Here is a 21,421-nt window from a genome sequence, read left to right on the forward strand (position 1 = left end):
AGGTGGCGAAGCAGTCTGATTAAAATAGATCCTCCTCATAGCATCTTTACAGTTTGGCCTTAATGAAACCTTGCAGGCTTTCATTAAACAGAAACATAGGTTTGGAGTAACAGTAGGGGAGACCGGTTATGGTTGTAACATGGGGAGAGTTGTAACACCACTAATTCCCCCAATCAGGGATAAGATAGCAGTCATATGATCCTTTCAGTATTTACCCACATCCTGATCACACATGGTTATTGTCAGGGCTGGAAACAGGTGCATGTAGATTCTATAGAGATAAAACTGATTGAATTTTTTGACTAAGACTATATTTAGTTTAGTCCTTATTCTATTCAAGATAAAACCATTGGATTTATATCAGAATAAATTGTAGTTTCTCAGGCAAAATGTGATGCATTTTCACTATGCTAATTCCAAATACTATGCAAATACAGCTAGCTAAACTCTGGCTGACAGGGGTACGGTGGATTGTAACACATTTTTAAAAAGTGTTACAACATCCCTTTATGAACAACTTAGAACACTTTCTTGATTTTATTAATGTTATATAACGCCTAGGCAGTGGAAGAGAAAGACTGACAGAGGCGTGCCTGCAAATGTTTTTAAAACAGCATCTTATGACGTCACAAAGAACAGTCAGTCGGTCAGATCAGTCACAACAAAAGTCAGTTGCTACAAATCACTGCAGAAGCCGAGGGTCCAGTCATATCCCAGTGTAGGTTACTGGAACATTAACAAGGTTACACACACACACACACACACACACACTCACACTGTTTTTTTGTTTGACCTATGTGTTTTTTACACAGCTACACTGTAGTGTTTGAGCATACATACTGTTGAGGATGAACTCTTGAGTCAAACAGGAAGTGAGTTATGGTCAGTCACTGAGGGAGATATTGTTCTATTTAACAAAAAAAACTCTTTTTGAGGGATGTGACCTCTGTTTTTGCTTTTGTTTTTTTTTTGTTTGTTTGTTTTTTCTGTCTGTTACAACTTACCCCAGCACGTGTTAGAACCTACCCTGGAAGTGGGGATGGTTGTAACAAAGAACCACCATGTATTTGACATCACCTGGTCAGGTCTGTGATATTCTTGCAGAGGTTTGAATTGGTGCCATTTGTAGTAAACAAATGTGGGTATTTTGCGTTCAAGTTAAAGAACTCTGACCCAAAAATTCAGTGAGTTGAAGGTGCTGAACCAAAAAATGTTACAACCATACCTGGTCTACCCCATAATGCACACACTTTAAAAGGGAAATTAAGGAATGAAGGAATGATAAAACCTGCGCCATAGCAGAATGCTTTCTGCAACAATGTCTAATTAAAAAGTCACATTTTTCCCCACCGGGTGAAAATGAGACATTTTAACAGGAGAAGAAATCACATCAGTCAGGTTGAGTCAAAATTAATAATACTGTGCTTATATTTTTGAAAATAATCATGTACATTATGCATCAATATACAAGCTTTCACAATGATCTAAAAAGTGCAAAATGAGTCAACAAGTAGCAAACACCAGTTTAAGGATCTGTGAAAAGACTGAATCTATAGCCTGACTGAACAAATCACACACATCTGATGTTCCAGTTTAGCCTGTGACAGGTGGATTAAACGAATTAAATTTAACTCGTATAAATGTTTTCTTCTTGAAGAAATGTTCTGGACTGACTATATCAAGGCAGTGAGACTCTCACTATCATAAAAATGAAAGCGTTCCCACTGTATATGTCATTTACAGCGAAAATGGACCAAAATTTAGCTCTAATTCAGACTCAATGGGATTAGATTATTTCATTAAAAGACACAGATGATACTGAAAAAATCCACTGAACTTTTTCTTCATTATCCAACTGTCAAAATACTGTATTTTTAACCATTTACATGACTTTAGTCCAAAGTTCTGTTTTACATGTAAAACTTCTATTTGTACCATTTACGTATTCACAGTGAACTTGAGCTAACTTCACAGGCTGTAACTGTACACTGTCTGCTCCTCAGAGATAAACCCTCACTAAATTTGGTGGCAGTGTTACGGTAAAACACTTTTCACACTTAGTCTGGAAGAAGCCACACTCATGGGCAGTTTTAGAAACAGGCAGTTTGGAATAATCAGTACTGTCCCTAGTGATATCTTTCCTCCTTGACTTGGTTACCCACATTTAAAATAAATACTCCAATAATCCACAATGTAACTATTGTAGTTTAGCTCTACACTACTTTGTTTACAGCTAGAACTAAACACTGAGCATATTTTCCCTGTTGGAGTAATGTAGCTCTACAGGCAGACGTAACGCAGAAGGCATGTGCAGTGATTTGTCCATGCAGAGCAGCAGAACAAACAAATGTAAAGCTTGTATCATCTCAGTGGTCATAAAAGCTGAGTGAGATTCATTTGGTGACAGTTTTAGCATGACCACGTATGAAACAAAATTAATGAAGATCAGAACAAATCACCATTAACAGCAGCACACATAATTAATCAAAAGGCAAATTGACTTAAGTTGCAACAACCAACTTCAAGACTGCAGATGTAGAAGCTGTGCGCCAGTACAGTTCATCCTGCATTGGTGCAGCAGGCCTTATCCCAGATAGATATTTTCCATAGCAGGAACAGCACACGAGGAAATAACTAATGGCTCTGCTTGGCTGAAGTTTTCCACTGAGACACCATGCACAAGAAAAAAGCCAATTACAATGGAGCTATGTTTCATGGTCTTCAGTAATCCTGTACTTTTCCCACAATGGTGTTTTGGAAAAAAAAAAAGATCTGAATTGATGTTTTCACACATGCATCCCTCACCACCACCACACACAGAGGGAAAAAAGAAAAAAAAACTGCTGAGGCTGCAAGGATTGAGGAAACCTGCATTACCTTGGTGTGCAATGCAGCAATCCTCACTGCCATTCATACTTGGCATGCAGTATGCAAAAAATGCACCAATGCAATCTTCAACCCTTCTTACTTATACTTTCGTCTTTGAAGTGCAAATATCAAATGTTGAAAAACACTGTTGCTCTTATTTCTACAAATCAGTCTGCCAATTTTGCAAGGAGAAAAGAAAGTTAGGCATAGTGCAATGTATTTACATTTGTAGGGGAAACTAGACCTCTGTCTTATACTAAAGATAATTGAAGTATCAGTCTTCTCCTTCACTTTTATCTTTTATTATTCGTCATCGAAGCTTGTTTCTACCACTGAGCAATAAAGTGAACTTGGCATTTTTGGTTCGTCACAGCATGTCATACACACTCTTTAGGCCCAAGCTGGCTGATGCAGTGGGTGATTGGGTGGGCTGGGGGTGGGGGGTGGGGGGGTGGATTAGACACCACAAAGTAAAGCTGTTCTCCATTATGTGACAGTGTTAGTCAAAAAGAAGCCACAATAATCAGCTGAGCAGTTTGGCACATGAACATAATGATATGTTAGAAACCACACGTTGATATTTCATACGAAAATAGAAATGATAAAAGTCTTGAACAAAAGTCTGTTTCGTATATATGAATGACACACCTAGGTCCAAATATTCCTCTGAACTATGCTGGAGAAGAGAAATAAAGAAAAATGAGGCGTCGGTTCTGAGGTCCCACATGTGTGCTTTGCGTTGTTACATTCGTCTGAGGTCCGCTCTGTAGTTTACTGCTTTCTGAGGTGAAAGAGTCACAGTCACTTGAATACTTGGAGCTGATGTACTTCAATCCGATGGTCTGATGAACAGCAGAGTCAGGAAGCTGAAGGAGTGTTAGTCTGTGTCTACATGTGTGTGTGTGTTTGTATGTGTCTGATATCCCAGGAAAAGGAGAGCCCAGCATTCATCCTACACAAGTAGAAGAAAGGACACAGGTGTCATCCTTCCTCTGTTCTGATTGGCTCTCAGCAAGTCTCTCCCAGAATCCTGTGCAGGTCTTCAGGTAGAACACGCCCTTCTTCACCACGACTTACATTCCTCACCATCCTGGTGACACACACACACACACACACGCACTAGTGTTGGTTGAAGTATCAAGCTGTAACTTTCATTAACAGATTAGTTTGCATGTTTAAATTGAAGGTTGTTGGTGATGAAAAGTAATTACCACATTCCTGACACTTCCTCATGAAGCAGTTGGATGACATCACCAGAGTTAAAGATGATGTCATCAGTGCTGGCCATGCTGCTCTCCACCATGACCCTATACCTGCCTGCCACCTGGAGCAGAAGACAAAAAGTGAACTCAGGTACATTTTGTTACTTTTTTCTGCAGAAAGTGAAATGCAGTACACCAAGCAAAGCCATGGCAACGATAATCTCATCAGAATACTATGTGCTGTAATAAAGTCCTACCAGGGGGGCTGGCTGATCCTCCTCATCTGAGTCAGATATGTTGGAGAGATCTGTGGCTCCCCAGTCCTCCAGGCCATCACAGATCGCCACTGAGTGTGCATGAACAGGCCACGCTGTGGGCAACAAGTCAGCTGAGACAACAACAAACTATGACCTTTGCTCTTTTTTTATTTTCTGTATATACACAGGCTGCTCCCACCTGAACCATATCAGAGTGAAACCACAATCAAGGGCCATGTAAATGAGAGGGTTCATTAGAAATAAGAAGCTGTTAATATTAACGCTGCTCATTCAATGATAACAATGTCATGTTAATCTATAATCTTAATAAAACAGCAATGATTGTGTGCATGAAGCTGTTTGTATGTATGTAAAACTCAATGAATTTAAAAGTTATGGAGATTTTCTACTAGTCTTCTCGTTGCAATACCTTCATAAACCAGCAGGGGGCAACCTTATTTGTTGTGAAAATCTCTGTTCTATTGGTTGATAAGGTTGACATGGTGTTATTTCCATCCAAATAAGGAAATTTGTAGTTTTGGTAATGCAAGATACTCTCTGAAGTCCAAAGCTGCTTTCTTCTAGATGTCAAAAAAGCTAGATGATTGTAATTTGTTTTCTAATTTTAAAAGTTTGAGCACTAATATTAACATGATTGCACAAAATGAGCAAATTGGCATGTTTATGGTTTCCTCTGTTGCATATGGTTTTAAGAACAATTAAAGATGAAAAATAAAGTCAAAATAATCACAAACTAAAGCAGCAAAAATAAAATGACAAAAATGTTATTTTGTGATAGATGTTGCTGTAATTGTCAGTGACTCACTGCGCCGAGGTGAGTGAACCACAGGGTCTGAGTGGGCAGGGCTGCTGTGTACGGACTCCTCCCTCCTGTGCTTGTGGGAGTGGCTTGTTGCCGAGGAGCTGTGAGGGACAGGGAGACACGCTGAGCAGCCTCCCACCGATGCTCCGCCCCACGACACACACACCTCTGATGCACTATAAACCCCATCACCATGGGAAAACAAGGCACAACCACCACAAACAAACAAACAAACAACAACAACATCCACTGTGTCACAAAACAAGCTCATCCACATTCTGTAAAGTAAAACAGCATTCCAATAAGGTCACAGTCACATGTATTTCAGCCTCTGATTAAAGTTAATTACAACATGACTAGTTAAACCAGACACAGCTGAAATACATGGTAACATCATTAAATAAACACAGTAAACTAAGACATACAGGCACTGTTTAAACAGCATTTGCAAATAAACCATGGACTGGTGTGACCTGCTTTCACAGGTGATTTCTCCCACTTGCTTAAGATCATTGAAAGAAATAAAGGTCAAGTGCTCAGCTAGCCCACCTGTTTGAGTATCATTTACAAATGCTTTGTGATCCACACAAGGGTACACAAATCATTCAACAAGAGACAAACACTCAAAGCATCCATCTGTTGAAAGGACAAAAAAGGTCATATGACAATCCCTGATAATCCCGGGCATGCTCAAAGACAACAAACTGTGAGTGGTTATGAATGGATCAGTTAAAGGTTAACACTTTTATGTTTCATACCACAAACAAATCCAATGCAAAAGAACAAAACCAACAACTTGTCACTCGCTTGAACCTTGTGCGTCTGATTTTGTCATATACAAGTGCAAGTAATCTGATTAGGATTACAGTAACAGACTGTAGAAGACCTGTGTGATCATCTCGCTGTGTTTCTGTCCGTGTTTTTTTGTAGTGACCTTTTGGAGCCAGGCTTCTCTTTTGCTCAGTTTTTTCCTGGTTTGGTGCTCAAAGCATTGACAGACTTCTGAGTTTTGGTTAATTTGACATTACTTTTGGCAAGAAAAAAGACAAAACACGCCATGTAAGGCCATTGACAGACACAAGCGTCATGTAGTGTGCCATGGAGGATGCGTTTTCAGTGCTATCATCAATCCCCAAGAGCCACTATGATATAAAGAGAACAGGAAAGGGCAATCGTAGCATGTAAGAGGTCCCAGTATGCCTAAAAATGTCATTCAATGCTTTTGGGTTAAGTAATGTATAAGTAGGGATGGGTACCAAATTAGGTACTTTTATAGGTACCGGCCAAATTCTGTCAAAAGTACTGAGTACCGATTCACATAGAATCAAAAGGTACCATGTTTAGGTACCTTAATGCATCCTTGTGACTGTGAGGGAGTTAAAGAATAGGTAATTTTCCATGCTGGACATGAACACAGCATTGCAAGTTTGTATCTTCTAAAATAAGTATGTTAAATTGAAAAGTAAAATTATACTGTACTACTAAACAAATTGATCATTTTTTACCACATAAACACAAAGTACTGAAAATTGGTATCGTTATTTACTGGTACCGATTGCCAGGTACCAGGCATCTGTACCGTATCGTTTCAACTGTGAGAGGTGCCCATCCCTATGTATGAGGCTGTACGATGCTGATGAATAGACTTCATTCATTTTGAAAAAACAAACACTTGGATCAGAATTTTGGTTTTGATCTTTTCATTTGTTTGCATGTAAACATGTACAACTTTACAACATGGTCTTCATATGACTAAAACAACATGCATTTTACCTAAAGAGTTGAAATGTTGTATTGTAAAAATCAGTCCTTGGCACTTCTGTTGAATTTATAACATGCTGGCATGCTACCAGTTAATTTCCACAAAGACTCTGTTAAAAATGCCCCCAAAACACCATTTAATGCTGAAATATTCACACCAAAATTCCTCAAATGAAGACAGATGTTAAAGATCAAACTGCTACAGCTCAAGAAATATCTCACAAGCACAGTCAATATTTGATTAGTGCACCGATGAAACACCTGCCCCACTGCACATTTTATAAAATAAACGTAAGGCCCAGCTCAGAGCTGTTTAGGCAGTCTGTCAATAAGGTAAATTAACTGTTATCTATCATGGTCAGCACCTCCTCAAACTAATCCTGGGCTGAGCGGCTCTCTCCATGGTGCTGAATTCAGCAGTTTGATTTTCAGCACAACAGACAGTGCTGCTGTACCCTGCATACAAATCCTCAAGGGTGAAGACACAGCTGCTAATGTTTCCTCTTTTAATGGGTGTCTTGACTCTTTATAGATTAAAAGACAGTGAACCCAGTCTGACACACACACACACCAGGAGGTCACACACTGACACGGAGGATGGTAGGAGGGATGATGCAGAGACTTACCTGTCTGAGAGAGGGTTGTCTGAAATTGGAAGGGGAGGAACTTCATCTAAGAAAAGAAGATGGAAGAGAAGCAACAGGAATTAAGTTTAGATCATGAAAAAAACTAAAAAAAATTTTTTTTTAAATCTTCACCTGGACTAAAGAATGTAAGAACTGGTCTAAAATAGAAGAAAATCAATCAAAGGAGTAATAGAAACCTTGACGTAGTCTCTGCTGGTTTGTGAGAATTTTCCGTAACTCTGTCAGCCAGGCGACTTTAACCTCCACTGTAGGAGCCTGAACAGACAAGAAAACAAACATAAAGATGACAAAACAAGAGATCTGTTTGTGTGAATACTTTTACAGAGAGTCTAAAAGGGCACAAAACAGAAAGAAAAAGATGAAATACCTGAATGATGTACACAACTTCTCTGCCACTGTACCAGATTTCAAATTTCTTCACATCTCCTTTTACAGTTTCTGTGATTCCCACTGCACTCATCTGCAGAAAGAGTGAGAAATCATCACACTGAATTTTAACCTTTGTCTTGAATTGCCACCAAGGATTACAGCATAATTTAAAGCACACTTAAAAAAAGAGAGATTCCGAGTCAGGCGCGAGAACATAATGTGGCAAAACTTGTCGTAAGGCTTTAGATCGATCAGTTTTTACTGAATGCAGACAGGTGATTCTCATAATATTACTCTGAGGCAGGATTTGAAGCTGTAGAAAGGCGTCCTGTCATGAGAGTCCTCGTCCCTGCGCTTGCAGAAGAGGAGAGCGTGCTCGTAGAGGAAGAGGTGTCGCTGCATGGGCTTGAACCTGGCCAGCTCCTTCATCCTCACAGCTGCACTCTTATGGCTGATCCACACACTGAAGCCTCCCTGCATCACCACCCGGCCCAGCTGACCGAGGTCACCCTGAGGAGACATTAACATGGACAAACATCAAAACCAACGAGTAAGAAATATACTTAACATTAATTAATTATATTATCCCAAGTGTTTCTGCTAATAGACTGGCGGAGAGCCGAAGGGCCGCTGAGAACAGTCATATTTTTAAAAGCAGACTGAAGATGCACTTATTTCATTTGGATTTTAAGTAATATCTTCTTTTTATTTTACTTCTATCTCACTGTTGGATTTTTTCATTTAATTTTATGACTTCCACCAAGGAGGTTATGTTTTTGGAAGAGTTTGAGTGAACAACATAAATCAAAAAGTAACACACAGATATTATTGAAATTTTCAGGAAATATTCAATTCAAAAAAATGGGATAGGGAAGAAGTGATACAATTTTGAAGGGGGTTTAGATCACTGTCTGGATCAAATCTTTTTTTTTAAGATTATTTATCATTGTGAAATAGGGCTGTTTTCACCATATGTGTATATAAGTCCATGATAAATGGTCAGATTGCTTTGCAAAACAGTACAAGACAAGGTCACCAATATTTCTGACAGATGTAAAAGTACGATCCAGATCCTGGCAATATTCTGGATACTAAGATCTAGAATATGAAATATGTACTGGGTCATCATAATTTTAAACACTGTCAGGTAACAAATTATCATCCAAACCTGCAGCTAACACCAAATTGTAGCAGACAGTCTGCTGAAAGGGAGTATAACATTAAAGTAGGACTAAAATGTTGGTGATAATCACAATATGCTTGGTGGAGGTCTGCGCTCTCTGAGTGCTTTTCTAGTTTATTCTATTTATTGAATTATATACTACCCTGTCTGTTATGGCTGCTGTGGGCACCTGGACTGCAGCAAGTAGGGAATCGGATGGAGGTGTCCTGGTCTTGGGCCGTGAGCAGCACCTGGTGCAGATATCCTCCTGGGAGGCTGTTTCCTGACCTTTCTCTTCTATACTCAGTGATACGTTTTGATAACCACAGTATCTATCTATGTGTGTGTGTGAGTGTGTGTGTGTGGGTCTTTATGTGTGTTTGTGCTGGGGTGGGGGTCTGGGCAGGGTGGGAATGGGTGTGGTTGCTTTTAAAACATGTAAAGCACTTTAAGCTATGTTTTTAATGTATGAGAGTGTTCTATAAATGGAGTTTGATTTGATTGAGTAATAACTCTGCTAATGATCAGTAATACATTTTTCATCCAGTGCGGTGTTTGTCCTCTCCATCTGATCCGTTAGTGTGACAGGTCAGTACCTGATATCCAGTGATTGCTATCTGATGCATGGAGTCGTTGACAGACTTGAGCAGCTCCAGCATAGAGTTCAGAGCCTCCTGCAGCTCAGAGCGGTATCGATCCTCAGTGCAGTGCTTCAGCAGCTCCTGAAGACAGACAGACAGAGTCACGGTAAAACAGGTGAGTGTTTTTCAGTTTGTCCAATCCAGACTGCTTTCATGTCAGCAAGCACAGACTAATCTAATTTGCCTGGTTGTTGATTTATGTCTGTGCCTGTTCAGAAAGTCTTCCTGTGTCCACTTTAGAGTCCTTACTCTATGTATCTGCCTTACAGTTGATAAATCTGTAGATATTTGCTTTGGTCTCTTTGCTATCATCCCTTTATCAGCCATACGAATGGGAGTTGGTTTAAGTGAAGCACTGTTTGGTCATTTTTGTGAATATCCAAGACATCAGTCACTGATGGACTGACATCACGGAGATTTGGCTCCTCTTTCGTTCCCCTTGTATGAAGGCAGATAAAAACCAACTACAAACACACACACGACACTATGAGCTCCAGTAAGAGGCTCCTATTGCTGACTGGCTGCTGATGAATGAGGACAACCTTGAGGAGCAGCTGGTACTTGGTCAGACGCTGGACTGGTTTCAGGAGGTAAGAGTCCAGACCCAGCTTGTGGTCCAGCTTCTTTTGGCACTCCTGTAGAAAGAGGGGCAGAGGGGGAGAGGAAAGACAGAAAAAGAGAGAAGGAGACAGAGGGGAAGAAAGGAAAGTGAGGGAAGGAGAAAAGAGCAAGGGATAAGGGGAAGTAATGAGCTCAATATAAAAAAAAAATCGCTTTAAGGAAGTTTAAGTTTTTGAAGAAGAAATGTGTTAAATATGAAAGGTGTAACTACCTGAAAGAACGGCGAATCAGAGCACTGTCGCCATAGCAACTCAGAGCGAGGCTTGTTTTGGCAGTAACGCTCGTACACCTGGAACTTCTCTTTCTGTTCACGCAAACACACAAACACACATGCTCACTCATACAGCTCGATATGTCAAGTCTTACTCTCCACATAAAGTTGTGAAGTTTTACGGCACGGCTCCTCACCCGCCTCAGGAAACAGGCCCCCACCCTCTCTGGTGTCTCCAGGCAACCCTGCAGATCCTGGAGGAAGATCCTGAGCAGAGAATCCAAGAGGAAAATGAACAGGGAGAAAAAGACTGGCGTGAAAAGATCGAGAGACAAGGACAACTGTGTGACAGCTTGTGAGCTCAGTGTGTGTGTGTGTGTGTGTGTGTGTGTGTGTGTGTGTGTGTGTGTGTGTGTGTGTGTGTGTGTGTGTGTGTGTGTGTGTGTGTGTGTGTGTGTGTGTGTGTGTGTGTGTGTTTCTTGCCTGCTGTGGAACTGGTAAATCTCTGGCATGTTGCCAAACAGAACATCTTTCTGGCTACGCAGAGCTGAAGGGAGAAGATTAGACATGGATGGATCCTCCATTTCTGCCCTGTAGCCCTGATAAATAAAGAGGAGAGGGAAGGAGGAAGGCAAAAAGAGGGGGGAAGGAGGAGAAAGAGGACGAAAGGTCAAGAAGAAAGTAGTAAATCAATAACAAAGACGAGGTAAGGGATCAAGGATAGGGGAGAGAGGATGAGGGGGGAAGGAGGAAGAGCGGGGAGAGGTGAGATGATTGAAGAGGATGCATTAAAATTCTCCCCGGGACCTTTTTCCTTTTCTAAATATCCTCTGCATGCTGGTACTTTACATGAACGTGATCCTCAGTGTAAACTCACCAGAAGAACAGAGAGCAGCTCGTCCACATAGATCCTTTCCGTAGCGATCAGCTCCTTCATTATATGGCTATAAGAAAAAAGAGATTCAAAAACCAAACAAAGCCTCAAAACAGAAGAATTAAACCACAGGACACACTGTTGAACAACTGACACACTATCAAGGGAGTCACAGGTCGGCCCACAGGTCAAAGGTCATGTGGTACAGGTTAAAATCACTCACCGTGTGACCTGCTCCGGATTGTCCTCTGTCTCAGACTCTGTCTCAGTGGTGGATCCATACAAACAGCTGCGGTTACCTTGAAAATCATGCATCACTTCGATCTGAAGACACAGGGTAAACAAACACCCCAGTTTAGAGTTAAGATGCATTGAAGGACAAGCTCTGAGACATTTTAATCAATGATGGGGTATTGATTTACTGTGATAAATGTGGATCATTTATTTTATTCAATATCACCAAGTGCAGGGACAAGTGCTTCAAAAACGGTCAATACTAGAAAACCCAAACCCGCTCTCATTTATATATTTATACATATATAATTCTGATAGCTGTACACACTCATTTATGGTACTTGGAGGCAACCTGCTTTTCTTATTCAGAGCCCTCCTCTCTTTCCCAAAGTCCAAACGTATCTACCTCCACCAAGGAGGTTATGTTTTTGGGAGAGTTTGTCTGTCTGTTTGCCTGTGAACAACATAGCTCAAAAAGTAACAAACCAATCTTAATGAAATTTTCAGGAAATGTTCAAAATTGGACAAGAACGAAGTGATTAAATTTTGGAGGTGATCTGGATCACTGTCTGGTTCCAAGTTTTTTTTAAAGGATTATTTATCATTGTGACATAGGGCTGTTTTCACCATATGTGTATATAACTCCATGATAAATGGTCGGATTGCTTTGCAAAACAACACAAGACAAGGTCACCAATATTTCTGACAGATGTAAAACCATGATCCAGATCCTGGCAATATTCTGGATACTAAGATCCAGAATATGAAATATGTACTGGGTCATCATAATTTTCAACACTGTCAGGTAACAAATTATCGTACAAACCTGCAACTAACACCAAATTGTAGCAGACAGTCTGCTGAAAGGGAGTATAACATTAAAGTAGGACTAAAGAGTTGCGTGACAATCACAATATGCCTGATGGAGGTCTGAGCTCTCTGAGTGCTTTTCCAGTTTGGAAAATGCTTTCCAGCCATTGAGTTATCTTTGTACAAATAACCAAGTCTTCAACCCCTTCTTAACTTTTTTTAAAATAACGTCATATTTACAAAGCCCTCTTGCTAATACTCTAACAGATGAGCTGTTTTTCAAAGTTGGCTGAACAGTATTTTTGCACCAATATGCACCATTCAGCCTTGCTGTTCAAAAAAGTCAGAAATTAACTTAAAAGGATTTATTGTTTAAGTTTTAATTTTTGTTTTTTTTTAGTGGGGCTGTATGAGTTACATGTCACTACCTCAGCCCTTTCAGCATAAAACTCCAGGGACAAACAGCCCAGAAGCTAGGCTACATTTTGCAGACTTAGCCTGTTTTGTCTGTCATGTAATTCAGTTAACTATGAGCAACTCCACCCAAGCACTCATCTCAGTATAAGCCTACGCTCCACTGAGAAATTTTCCAGCATTTAACTTTCCATCAGGAAGCCTGTTTATTTCAGCACTATTTGCAGACACAACACAGACGTGCTCTTCCACCTGTAGCGCACCAATCAGCTCACCAGATTTATGACATAGGGTCACTAACACATTGTGAATTTTAAAGTCTTTGCAGCATCTCAGTTTGCATTATTTTATGCACTTAATGCACTGATCTACCCAGTGGAAAAATCCCTTTAAGTCAGTTGAAACGCTCATCCTTGCAGACAGAGGTGTGGTGTGGTGTAGTGTCCCTAGACCCAGACCAGTGGCGCAGCTATGAACACACATACCTTGCGTTGGCTGTTGTTCCTTCTTGCGGCTCTTTTGCCAGGAAGCAGGTCAAAGGAAAACTTGGAGTTCAGGACATTAAAATCTACACCTGTGGAGAGAAATACACACTTAGACACAGTTGTGACAGGTGAGATTTGATGGAATTGAGATAAGAAAATGGACCAAAGCAACATCCAAGTTGACAGCCAAGAAGTTATCTAACAAAGAAAAATCCCCCCCACACACACACACACACACACAAAAAAAATCAGTACGATATAAGATGTGATGCTTCCTAATGAAAGACATTAACTGAGAAACCTGGAGTTTTTTTGAGCCAGTGGTGAGGAAATGTACCGTGTTTGGGGGAGAAGAGGGGAGACTTGCAGCGCTGTGAGGCCTGGTCAGGTTCAGGTCTTGGGGCCACCAGCTGAATTGGTCTGACCTGAACATCTGCCAACCTCTTCAGACACTGCTCCCTGTTCCTGATCATGGACTGCATGGAGTTCAGCTTCTCTGTCACCATAGAGATCTGGGACTAGAGGGGAAGAAAAGAGAGCGTGAGGTGAGCTGTGGGTCAGAGCTGAGAGATGCTGATTTAGTATCCGTGTGTTACCTGCAGTTGAGGGGTGAGTATGGCTTCAAACTCCAGGCTCAGGATGTCCTGGCTGTTTTTTAGTGCAGACGGTGCCCTCTCCTGGTGACAGCTCAGAAACTGCAGAGCCTCCTGAGCTCCCTCCCTGGTTTGAAACTTGTCCACCATTTGACTCGCCAGGAGATAGGCACCTTCATCGCACCACCGAAGGGCCTGTGAACACAAATGTCTTATTAATCATATCTGAGGACAGGAATCTGGATCTAGATCTAGTTTTTTTTTTTTTTACCCCCTCCAGGCGTAGCAGGAGGTCCCGTGCTCGAGTCAGCGAAGCCCGCTTGGTGCGTATGCCATTAGTGATGACATCACAGTGATGCCGCAGCTCGTTGCAGCGCTGGACGATGAGGGCCAAGGCGTAGTGGTGGTTGGCAGCCAACTGGTGACCGTGCAGGATCACCATCTGGGCACGGGCCATTTCCTCCTGATCCACAGACAACAAGGTATAGTTAGATACCTTAATCATACACTTTCTCTCACTACATTCTCACTGGATTGTTGAAACTGATTAAAAGTGTCCTTTTATTGCCCAAATAATCCAAGAGTTTCAGTACGTTAAATAAACAGAGGTAATAAAGGTTCCAAGAGGAAGGGCCAAAGATGGGGTGGTTTGAAGCAGAGTGTTTGATCACCGAACTTAAAACTATAAAATAAATACCAACAATTACACAAAAATCAAGAGGATTATTTCTTTTAGGGTAACCATTTTTTAATGTTAATCAAATTTCTACTTTTATTGTAATCACTTCAGTTACATTAAATTTGCTGATATTATAGTTGGTGTGTAAACTAATGACTGTTGTTCTGCTCAAGTTTCTGCTTGTTCAAAGGAAATTTTCTTCAATGTTGTTGCAACAGTTATAAGATTCTGACTTTAAAGTCGAAATCCTGAGATTAGAGCTGATGTTAAATAAATCAGAATTAGGGATTGTCGAGTACCAATACCAGGTATCGGGCCGATACCAGCCTTTTTTCAAGGTGTCTGTACTCATGAAGGCTGCAGATACGAGCAGCAGATACTCTAGGCAAGAAAATCTCATGTCGAACAAGTCGTCCTCGCCACTAATTGCTGCGGTTGACCACCACAGCAAATGTGCGCCAGGTCCCATTCAGACAATATAATTGACCCAGGGAGAGTTATCTGTTAAATTGTTTTATTTTGTACTTTAGTTTACTTTCAAAAATACTTAAACTCTGACAGTTGTTAGTTTTATTGTGCACTTTTAATATATATATTTTTTATATTTATCAAAGACATTCTAAACTCAGAGAGAGTTGTTTGTGTTTTATTTGGACTTAATGTCGGAGTGACTGTGCTGTCTTTGATCAAAATAACCTGTCACTATTAAAATCTTATGTATCAAAAGTACTAGTATTATCGGTACTCAGTATCAGTGAGTACTCAAGAGGGAGTACTCGTACTGGTATCAGTCTGCATAAGAAGTGGTATTGAACATCCCTCGTCAGAATCCAGAGAAAACTTCTAGAATTTATAGATCTAAGTCAGAGTGCTAAATTTAACTCAGAACCCTGATTTCTGACATCTCAAATTTGACTTTTTATGACAGTTCTAAACATGGGGACAGCATTATAAAGAGATAATCAAAATCCTGACCCTAAACATAAAATTATATATTTTTTCTTGGAATTAATAAAATCTCAGAGAGGTAAGTCAGAATACTGATTTCACTTTCATAAATCTGACTTTCTTACACAAGTAAAGACATAATTCTGCCTTTCTGTCTAAAAATTCTGACTTAATTTATTCTACCTTTAATCTTATCATTTTAACTTTTTTCTTGGGAAACTACAGAGCTCCTAAAGGGACATGGGCAGGAAAAAAAAAATTAAATATGTTTCTTGTGCACACCAGAAAATGGTGCTTATGTGAAACTCGAGAAGTAAAAGAAGGTTTCTTGTAAGAACGTGAAACTTTAACGAGCTTTTCACAAGCTTTGGATGGCTTGTGGCGCACACTAGAAATACACACACACACACACACACACACACACACACACACACACACACACACACACACACACACACACACACACACACACACACACATAGATATATAGATAGATAGATAGATAGATAGATAGATAGATAGATAGATAGATAGATAGATAGATAGAGCAAACTCTCATCTTTTGAACTTTGCATTAAATGATTTTGACCTGAGCCCGTGTGTCCAGAATCTCCAGATCTTTAATGAACTGCTCTGTCTCCACCACGGTTGTCCCCACAAAGGCGATCTCCTTCTCCTGGTTGATGAGCCTCTCCAGCACCTCATCCATCTACACAAACACACACACATCCTCACAGTTAGTCATCACAGTGCTGTAACAGAGACTCAGGGCTTATATAAGCAGCCATCACACCTGTTGGAAACTAATTTCATAGTGCAGGAGCTGGAGGTACTGCTGCAGTTTTAGATGGTGTTTCTCAAAGAAGCCATCAAACGCCTCCTCCATGTCTCTGAGCTGAGCCAGGAGCCTGAAACACACACGCACACAGACTTTCAGACTTTTTGACTGAAGTAGCATAATAAATATCTCTTTTAATCTTGTTTGGTCTTGTGTTATATTATCAGAGGTAACCTGATCTCTGTACCTTTGGACAGTGTCCATGTCTCCTTTAATGTCCTTCTCCTCATCGACATCTCTCTTAGAGGCTTTGACTGTTTCCAGGTTTGACAGCAGCAGCCGTCCCTCTTTCAGCACATTTCTGATATCGTCCTTAAACAACCAGAAAAGCAAAAAGCAGATGGGGACATTAAACCAGTTGGAAAATCAAGTCAGAATATCAACAACTGAAAGACAGACACTAGGGAGCAAGAAAGAGAGACAGCAAACAACCTTCATCTGTCGGTATCGGTGTGTATGTGAGTGCAACAGGAACTCAATGGCACTAGCTTCGTCTGGAAGCTCAGTCTCCGAAAGCTCTGATCCAAAGCTCTGAAGCAGCTGCGCGATCTCCTTCACTGTGACTGCAAAGGTCTCAATGGCCTTTTCACACAAAGACAAACAAACAGACACAAAACAGACATGAGCAGACATTTCTGATTCACAAAGGTAAGAGTAGTTTCTGCTGAACTACTTCACATAAGAGCAGGAACAGGCTTTCTGGTCTGCTGCTGTGGAGCAAAACCTGGCAGCTTTTCCAGTGTTTGATTTGTCAGTGTTGTTTCTTGGGGTGTTTATTTTTCAGACACACATCAGAGGTGGTTACCGTGCGGAGGACGATCCAGTCACTTTGGCAGTACTCCACTTTTGCAGTGAAGTCTGATGTGAGGTGGTTTTCATCGATATAGCGCAGCAGGTCCCCCACTGAACGCAGCATCACCACCTGCCAACACAGAGGCACAGGGCGGCTACTGAAACAAGAACTCTTCTGTGTTTAATGTTTCAACAAAGATGTAAACTGATCCAATTTTTTTTCCTCTAGTTTGTTTGGCAGCGCTTCACTGGCGTCCGACAGAGGAGAGCAGACAGGGTGTAAAACATGGTATGGAGTCAAGAGGTCTAAAGGAGAAATAATTTATCTTCTGGAAACAAAGAAAAATGGAAAAAGCCTTTTTTATTCCACCTTTTATCTTCACTCTTACCGGCATCTTTAGCAGGAAGTCATCCTGGCTGAAGCGGAAGCCCAGGTCAGTGCTGGAGGATGGGCTGGGGGTGTTGCTTAACAGGCCAGTGGGGCGGAGCACCAACACCAAATGCAGATTGCCTGGAAATGAGGTCTGAGAGAGGGAGATATTTATTATTTAGGGAGATGAGAGGAGCATATTCAAAAAAAAATCCTGAAAGCTGTTACTTTAATCTGCTGATAATGAAAGAAAACAGCCTTAAGTGAGTCAATCACAGATTGGAAGCCTATGAGTCCCAGAGTTGTGAGGATTTAAAAAATGAGGACCACTGTGATGTACAGATGTAAATCACTATGTATGTCAGCCGTACAAACTGGTTTTCATTTTTACAGGATAACAGCACAGGAAGGAGTCTGGGTGTCATTCAGAGCAGCTGACAGCTGAATACTGTTAGTCTTTGAAGTCTAGCAGAGCTCAACACAGCATCAGCATCTCTCAGTGTCAGTCTGTGGAGTCTGACAGTCAGCTCCTCGGACTCTATCTGCTGTCTCCTCAGCTCCATCCTCACTTTTCCTTCTTTCAGGTTATCTCTGCTCAGCTCACACTATCTCATTTTAGGTTGTCACAGTCAGCACTAGCTTCAATTGGTGCCTTAAAGCTCCACTATCTCTCAATTTTACATAGTTTTCTTATGTTCTGTTCTTGTGCTTATCTTTACATCTCTGTGTTACTTCTTTGCAGGAGGATGTTGCTGTGATAAGCATGTGTTCAACTCAAATTCAGGTATTTTGATGAGAACCATTCTACCATCACCACATTGTCCTTTCTACTTCTTGTTACACTTGTCGTCTTTCCTAATTCCTGATATACTGCTTCCATATCTTACTCAGTCATGTGCTCAAACAAAGACTTTGGTTTTTCCTCAACTGAAATAAGCCCACACGATTTCAACATTTCCTTCTCTAAAAGTCATGAATGAAAGGGGGATTGTTATTTTTGTTACACCAGATTCTGAATAGATGACCAGAACTTTTTCCCCACTCATATACCCTTACACAAAAGTCATTTGAAGAGGTACTTTGACTGGATTTTAAACAGCAAAATTATATGGTACTGCACTCAAAATCCCAGTATCATAAAATTATGTACCAAGCATCAAATTATATAAAGTTAGGGCAGACTTCATGCACAACAGCCTTTTTAGGACTTGTACTATTATGAGTTGTACTGACGTGGTCAACTTGTTCATTCTTTAAGCTGAGGTGTCCTGGATTTGATTGATAAAATCCACCTGTATAAATACTCTAATAGAGGCCTTAGTGGGTATAATTGGGTATTGGCAGACTTAGCAGAAACTCTGCATCAACACCAGTAGGCATCAAGTATCTGGCAAATATTCCCAGAGCAGTTACATAAAGCTGACTAGTTTGAAGACAGTCTACAGTTACAGACTGCAGTGCTGAAGCAGGTACCGGCTCGTGCTGTTCTGCCGTTGCAGTCCAAACAAACACGCGCACGGAGAAGCGCACGCATACACACAAACACACATTTGTCATTGGCCTGTCCTGGTCCACTACTCAGTCCTAACACTGAACTGCGACTAGGATCTGACTAGTCTGCAACCCAAGAGGAGTTTACATATCTGCTGCAGTTTGCACTGTGCTGAGGGCACATCCCAAACCTCTGTGTCGCAGTACTGAACTGTCCTCAGAACAGCTCGTCTCTGCTCTGCTGCAGTATCCTCACCAACCCGCTCAGAGCATCCCACCTCCCTACCTCCCGGCAGAGCTTACCGCGGCCCGGCGCAGACGGGGGAACCCCCACCGCGGGTTGGACTCGGCCATGGCTCCCGGCGCTCCCCGCTCTTCTACCCGGACACGGGAAGTCTGCAGCGGGACGTGGTGTCGGGAGCGAGCAGCCGCAGCGATGGCACGGTAACCTACACTGCAGTGTCCGGGCGGGCCGAGCGGCGCGCGGAGCAGCAGTGCACCTCAGCAGACGCACTTCTCCTCTGGAGCAGGATGATGATGAAGATGATGATGGTGACGGTGGGGTGTGTTTAACTCACCTGACGTCAAAGCCAAAATAAGTTTGCATGCTCCACAGCAGCGATGCACTGATTTTCATTTTATTACTTACACAGAATTTAAACTAAACCTGAAATATTTAACATGTTGTCATCAAAATACTGATGTTAGAGAATTAGCCGATCCATTCTCTAAGTGAATGCAAAGTATGAAAGATAATCCGTGCTCATGTTTTTGAACTTCTTCGCTTTCTTTCTGATTACCTGTCAGCTTATCTTGAGTTTTTAGTGTGGAAGTGAAAACGAGTGTTGCTTTGGCAGTACTGTAAAAATCCACCAGGTGGCGCCCGAAATCTATATTTACTTCATCACTTTGTAACAGCTTGCTCTTAACACGAGACGTTCATCTGAAAGGCCACATAGTGGCTTCACTTAAGAGACCAACTCTGTGTGCATTTACAATTTTTCTCATTTGCTGTGGTCCATTTCTCAGATCAGAATTGAAATTCTTAAAACCACTTGTTCAATCTTCACATCATTGTGTCACTTGTGCACACCAGAAAAGCAGTTTCTCATTTCTTTGACCAAGTTGCAAATCCTTCGGGAAATCCATGCAAATTATTATGTACAATTCTCTGCTGTTTCCTATATTATAAACTGCTTTTGTCACGTTGATCAAAATGGATTATCATGGGTCTCTGTTGAATAGTCTCATCCCCCACAACATTTAGTCATGAGTTCATCACCTAAGTATTTACATGCAAAAAGATTGAACAAGTTATCAAAACATATCAAACATCTTTCCACACAATTCCATCAGACTTTTTTTTTCTAAATCTGTCTGGATTGGTAAATTGCTCCCAGGTCAGTTTTGACTTTCTCTAACAAATGGAAATGTGTAAAGCATCAGATCAACCAATGATCAACCAGTTTTCTGAAATGCTCAAAGGTTCATCTCATGAACCACCAACTCACAGGTATGTATGTGTACTTTCCTCTGAACTCTGGCAACACATTTCCTGTAAAAGGACAATAAAGATCTATCAGACTTATGGACTAAGTTCTTAGTCATTAGCTCTCAATGGCCCAGGTTGGTTGAAGGACGCAGCCAAAAGTTGGGAGAACAACTGTGTCTTCAATCATTCAGACTTTTTGTGGACAGAGAAGATCTTTGTTGTGATGTGGAAGAGAATTTGTGTCCCAACATACGGGAACGTAAGGAGGTGTAGAAAGACTGCACTGACCTGTAATTCCCACAGCACTGCACAAACTGATTTCCCTTTACATTTCTACTAAGGCAGCGCCTTCTTCTCCTTTCTGTATCATAATGAGGTCAGTCAACAAATTACAGCACAAACAGTAAAAGTGATAATATGGATATTTTCCAGTCTCTTGAAATCAATCGCCCACACACACTAACACATAACTTACGATTTACAATAACTGTCATCAAAACTTTAGGCATAGTTTACATCAGAGCGTCCCTCCAGAGTACCTTGTTATACTGACAACAAGACTAAGCACTTTGACTGTCCTATCCATACACACTGACACCAGGACTCATCACTCTGATGCACTGACATGTTCACTGACACAGAAATTTACTTTTGAGGGATGAACTGAGGATTTTAAGAAAGAGACTGGCTTTTGCAGGTAATCCATGGTGTTTTGCTATTTGTACACACTGTTCTGAGACATGCACTTGCTGTTGTGCAAATGGTGAGGATGATTCGAGAAATGGACCAAAGCAACTGAGAAAAACTGTATTAAGACCTGCTACCACAGACCTTTTCAT

At 41.0% G+C, this 21,421-nt stretch overlaps 1 protein-coding gene across 2 annotated transcripts; it reads right to left on the reverse strand.

Annotated features, from left to right (window-relative positions):
* Positions 1 to 859: 859 nt before the first annotated feature.
* mcf2b (MCF.2 cell line derived transforming sequence b) lies at positions 860 to 19,630 on the reverse strand. 2 transcript variants are annotated; one of them, XM_074671688.1, is made up of 26 exons: positions 19,394 to 19,630; positions 17,619 to 17,753; positions 17,243 to 17,359; positions 16,870 to 17,019; positions 16,625 to 16,749; positions 16,393 to 16,507; positions 16,189 to 16,308; positions 14,244 to 14,435; positions 13,976 to 14,167; positions 13,717 to 13,897; positions 13,380 to 13,468; positions 11,660 to 11,760; positions 11,440 to 11,506; positions 11,046 to 11,161; positions 10,760 to 10,829; positions 10,563 to 10,655; positions 10,273 to 10,365; positions 9,686 to 9,811; positions 8,222 to 8,437; positions 7,926 to 8,018; positions 7,735 to 7,813; positions 7,538 to 7,583; positions 5,154 to 5,326; positions 4,328 to 4,440; positions 4,080 to 4,192; positions 860 to 3,958 (listed from the first exon to the last, which is right to left on the reverse strand). In XM_074671688.1, exons 1-26 carry the CDS (start codon positions 19,442 to 19,444, stop codon positions 3,877 to 3,879), a joined length of 3,048 nt encoding a protein of 1,015 aa, XP_074527789.1. In that variant the 5' UTR covers positions 19,445 to 19,630; the 3' UTR covers positions 860 to 3,876. The 2 variants fall into 2 exon arrangements, with proteins under 2 accessions (XP_074527789.1, XP_074527790.1); XM_074671689.1 differs by having other exon boundaries at positions 861 to 3,958; positions 5,154 to 5,251.
* Between the last annotated feature and the right edge of the window lie 1,791 nt (positions 19,631 to 21,421).

The sequence above is a fragment of the Halichoeres trimaculatus genome, unplaced genomic scaffold, assembly GCF_033239565.1.
Source record: "Halichoeres trimaculatus isolate MK-OKI-2021-1 unplaced genomic scaffold, fHalTri1.1 fHalTri1_scaffold_6, whole genome shotgun sequence".
NCBI lineage: Eukaryota > Metazoa > Chordata > Actinopteri > Labriformes > Labridae > Halichoeres > Halichoeres trimaculatus.

Coding starts and splice junctions, on each gene's coding strand:
- mcf2b (XM_074671688.1), bottom strand. CDS start 19,444: ATGGCCGAGTCCAACCCGCGGTGGGGGTTCCCCCGTCTGCGCCGGGCC. Junction 10,656..10,759: donor GGGCCTGTTTCCTGAGGCGG/GTGAGGAGCCGT, acceptor TTGCGTGAACAG/AAAGAGAAGTTCCAGGTGTA. Junction 9,812..10,272: donor AGTACCAGCTGCTCCTCAAG/GTTGTCCTCATT, acceptor GTCTGTCTTCAG/GAGCTGCTGAAGCACTGCAC.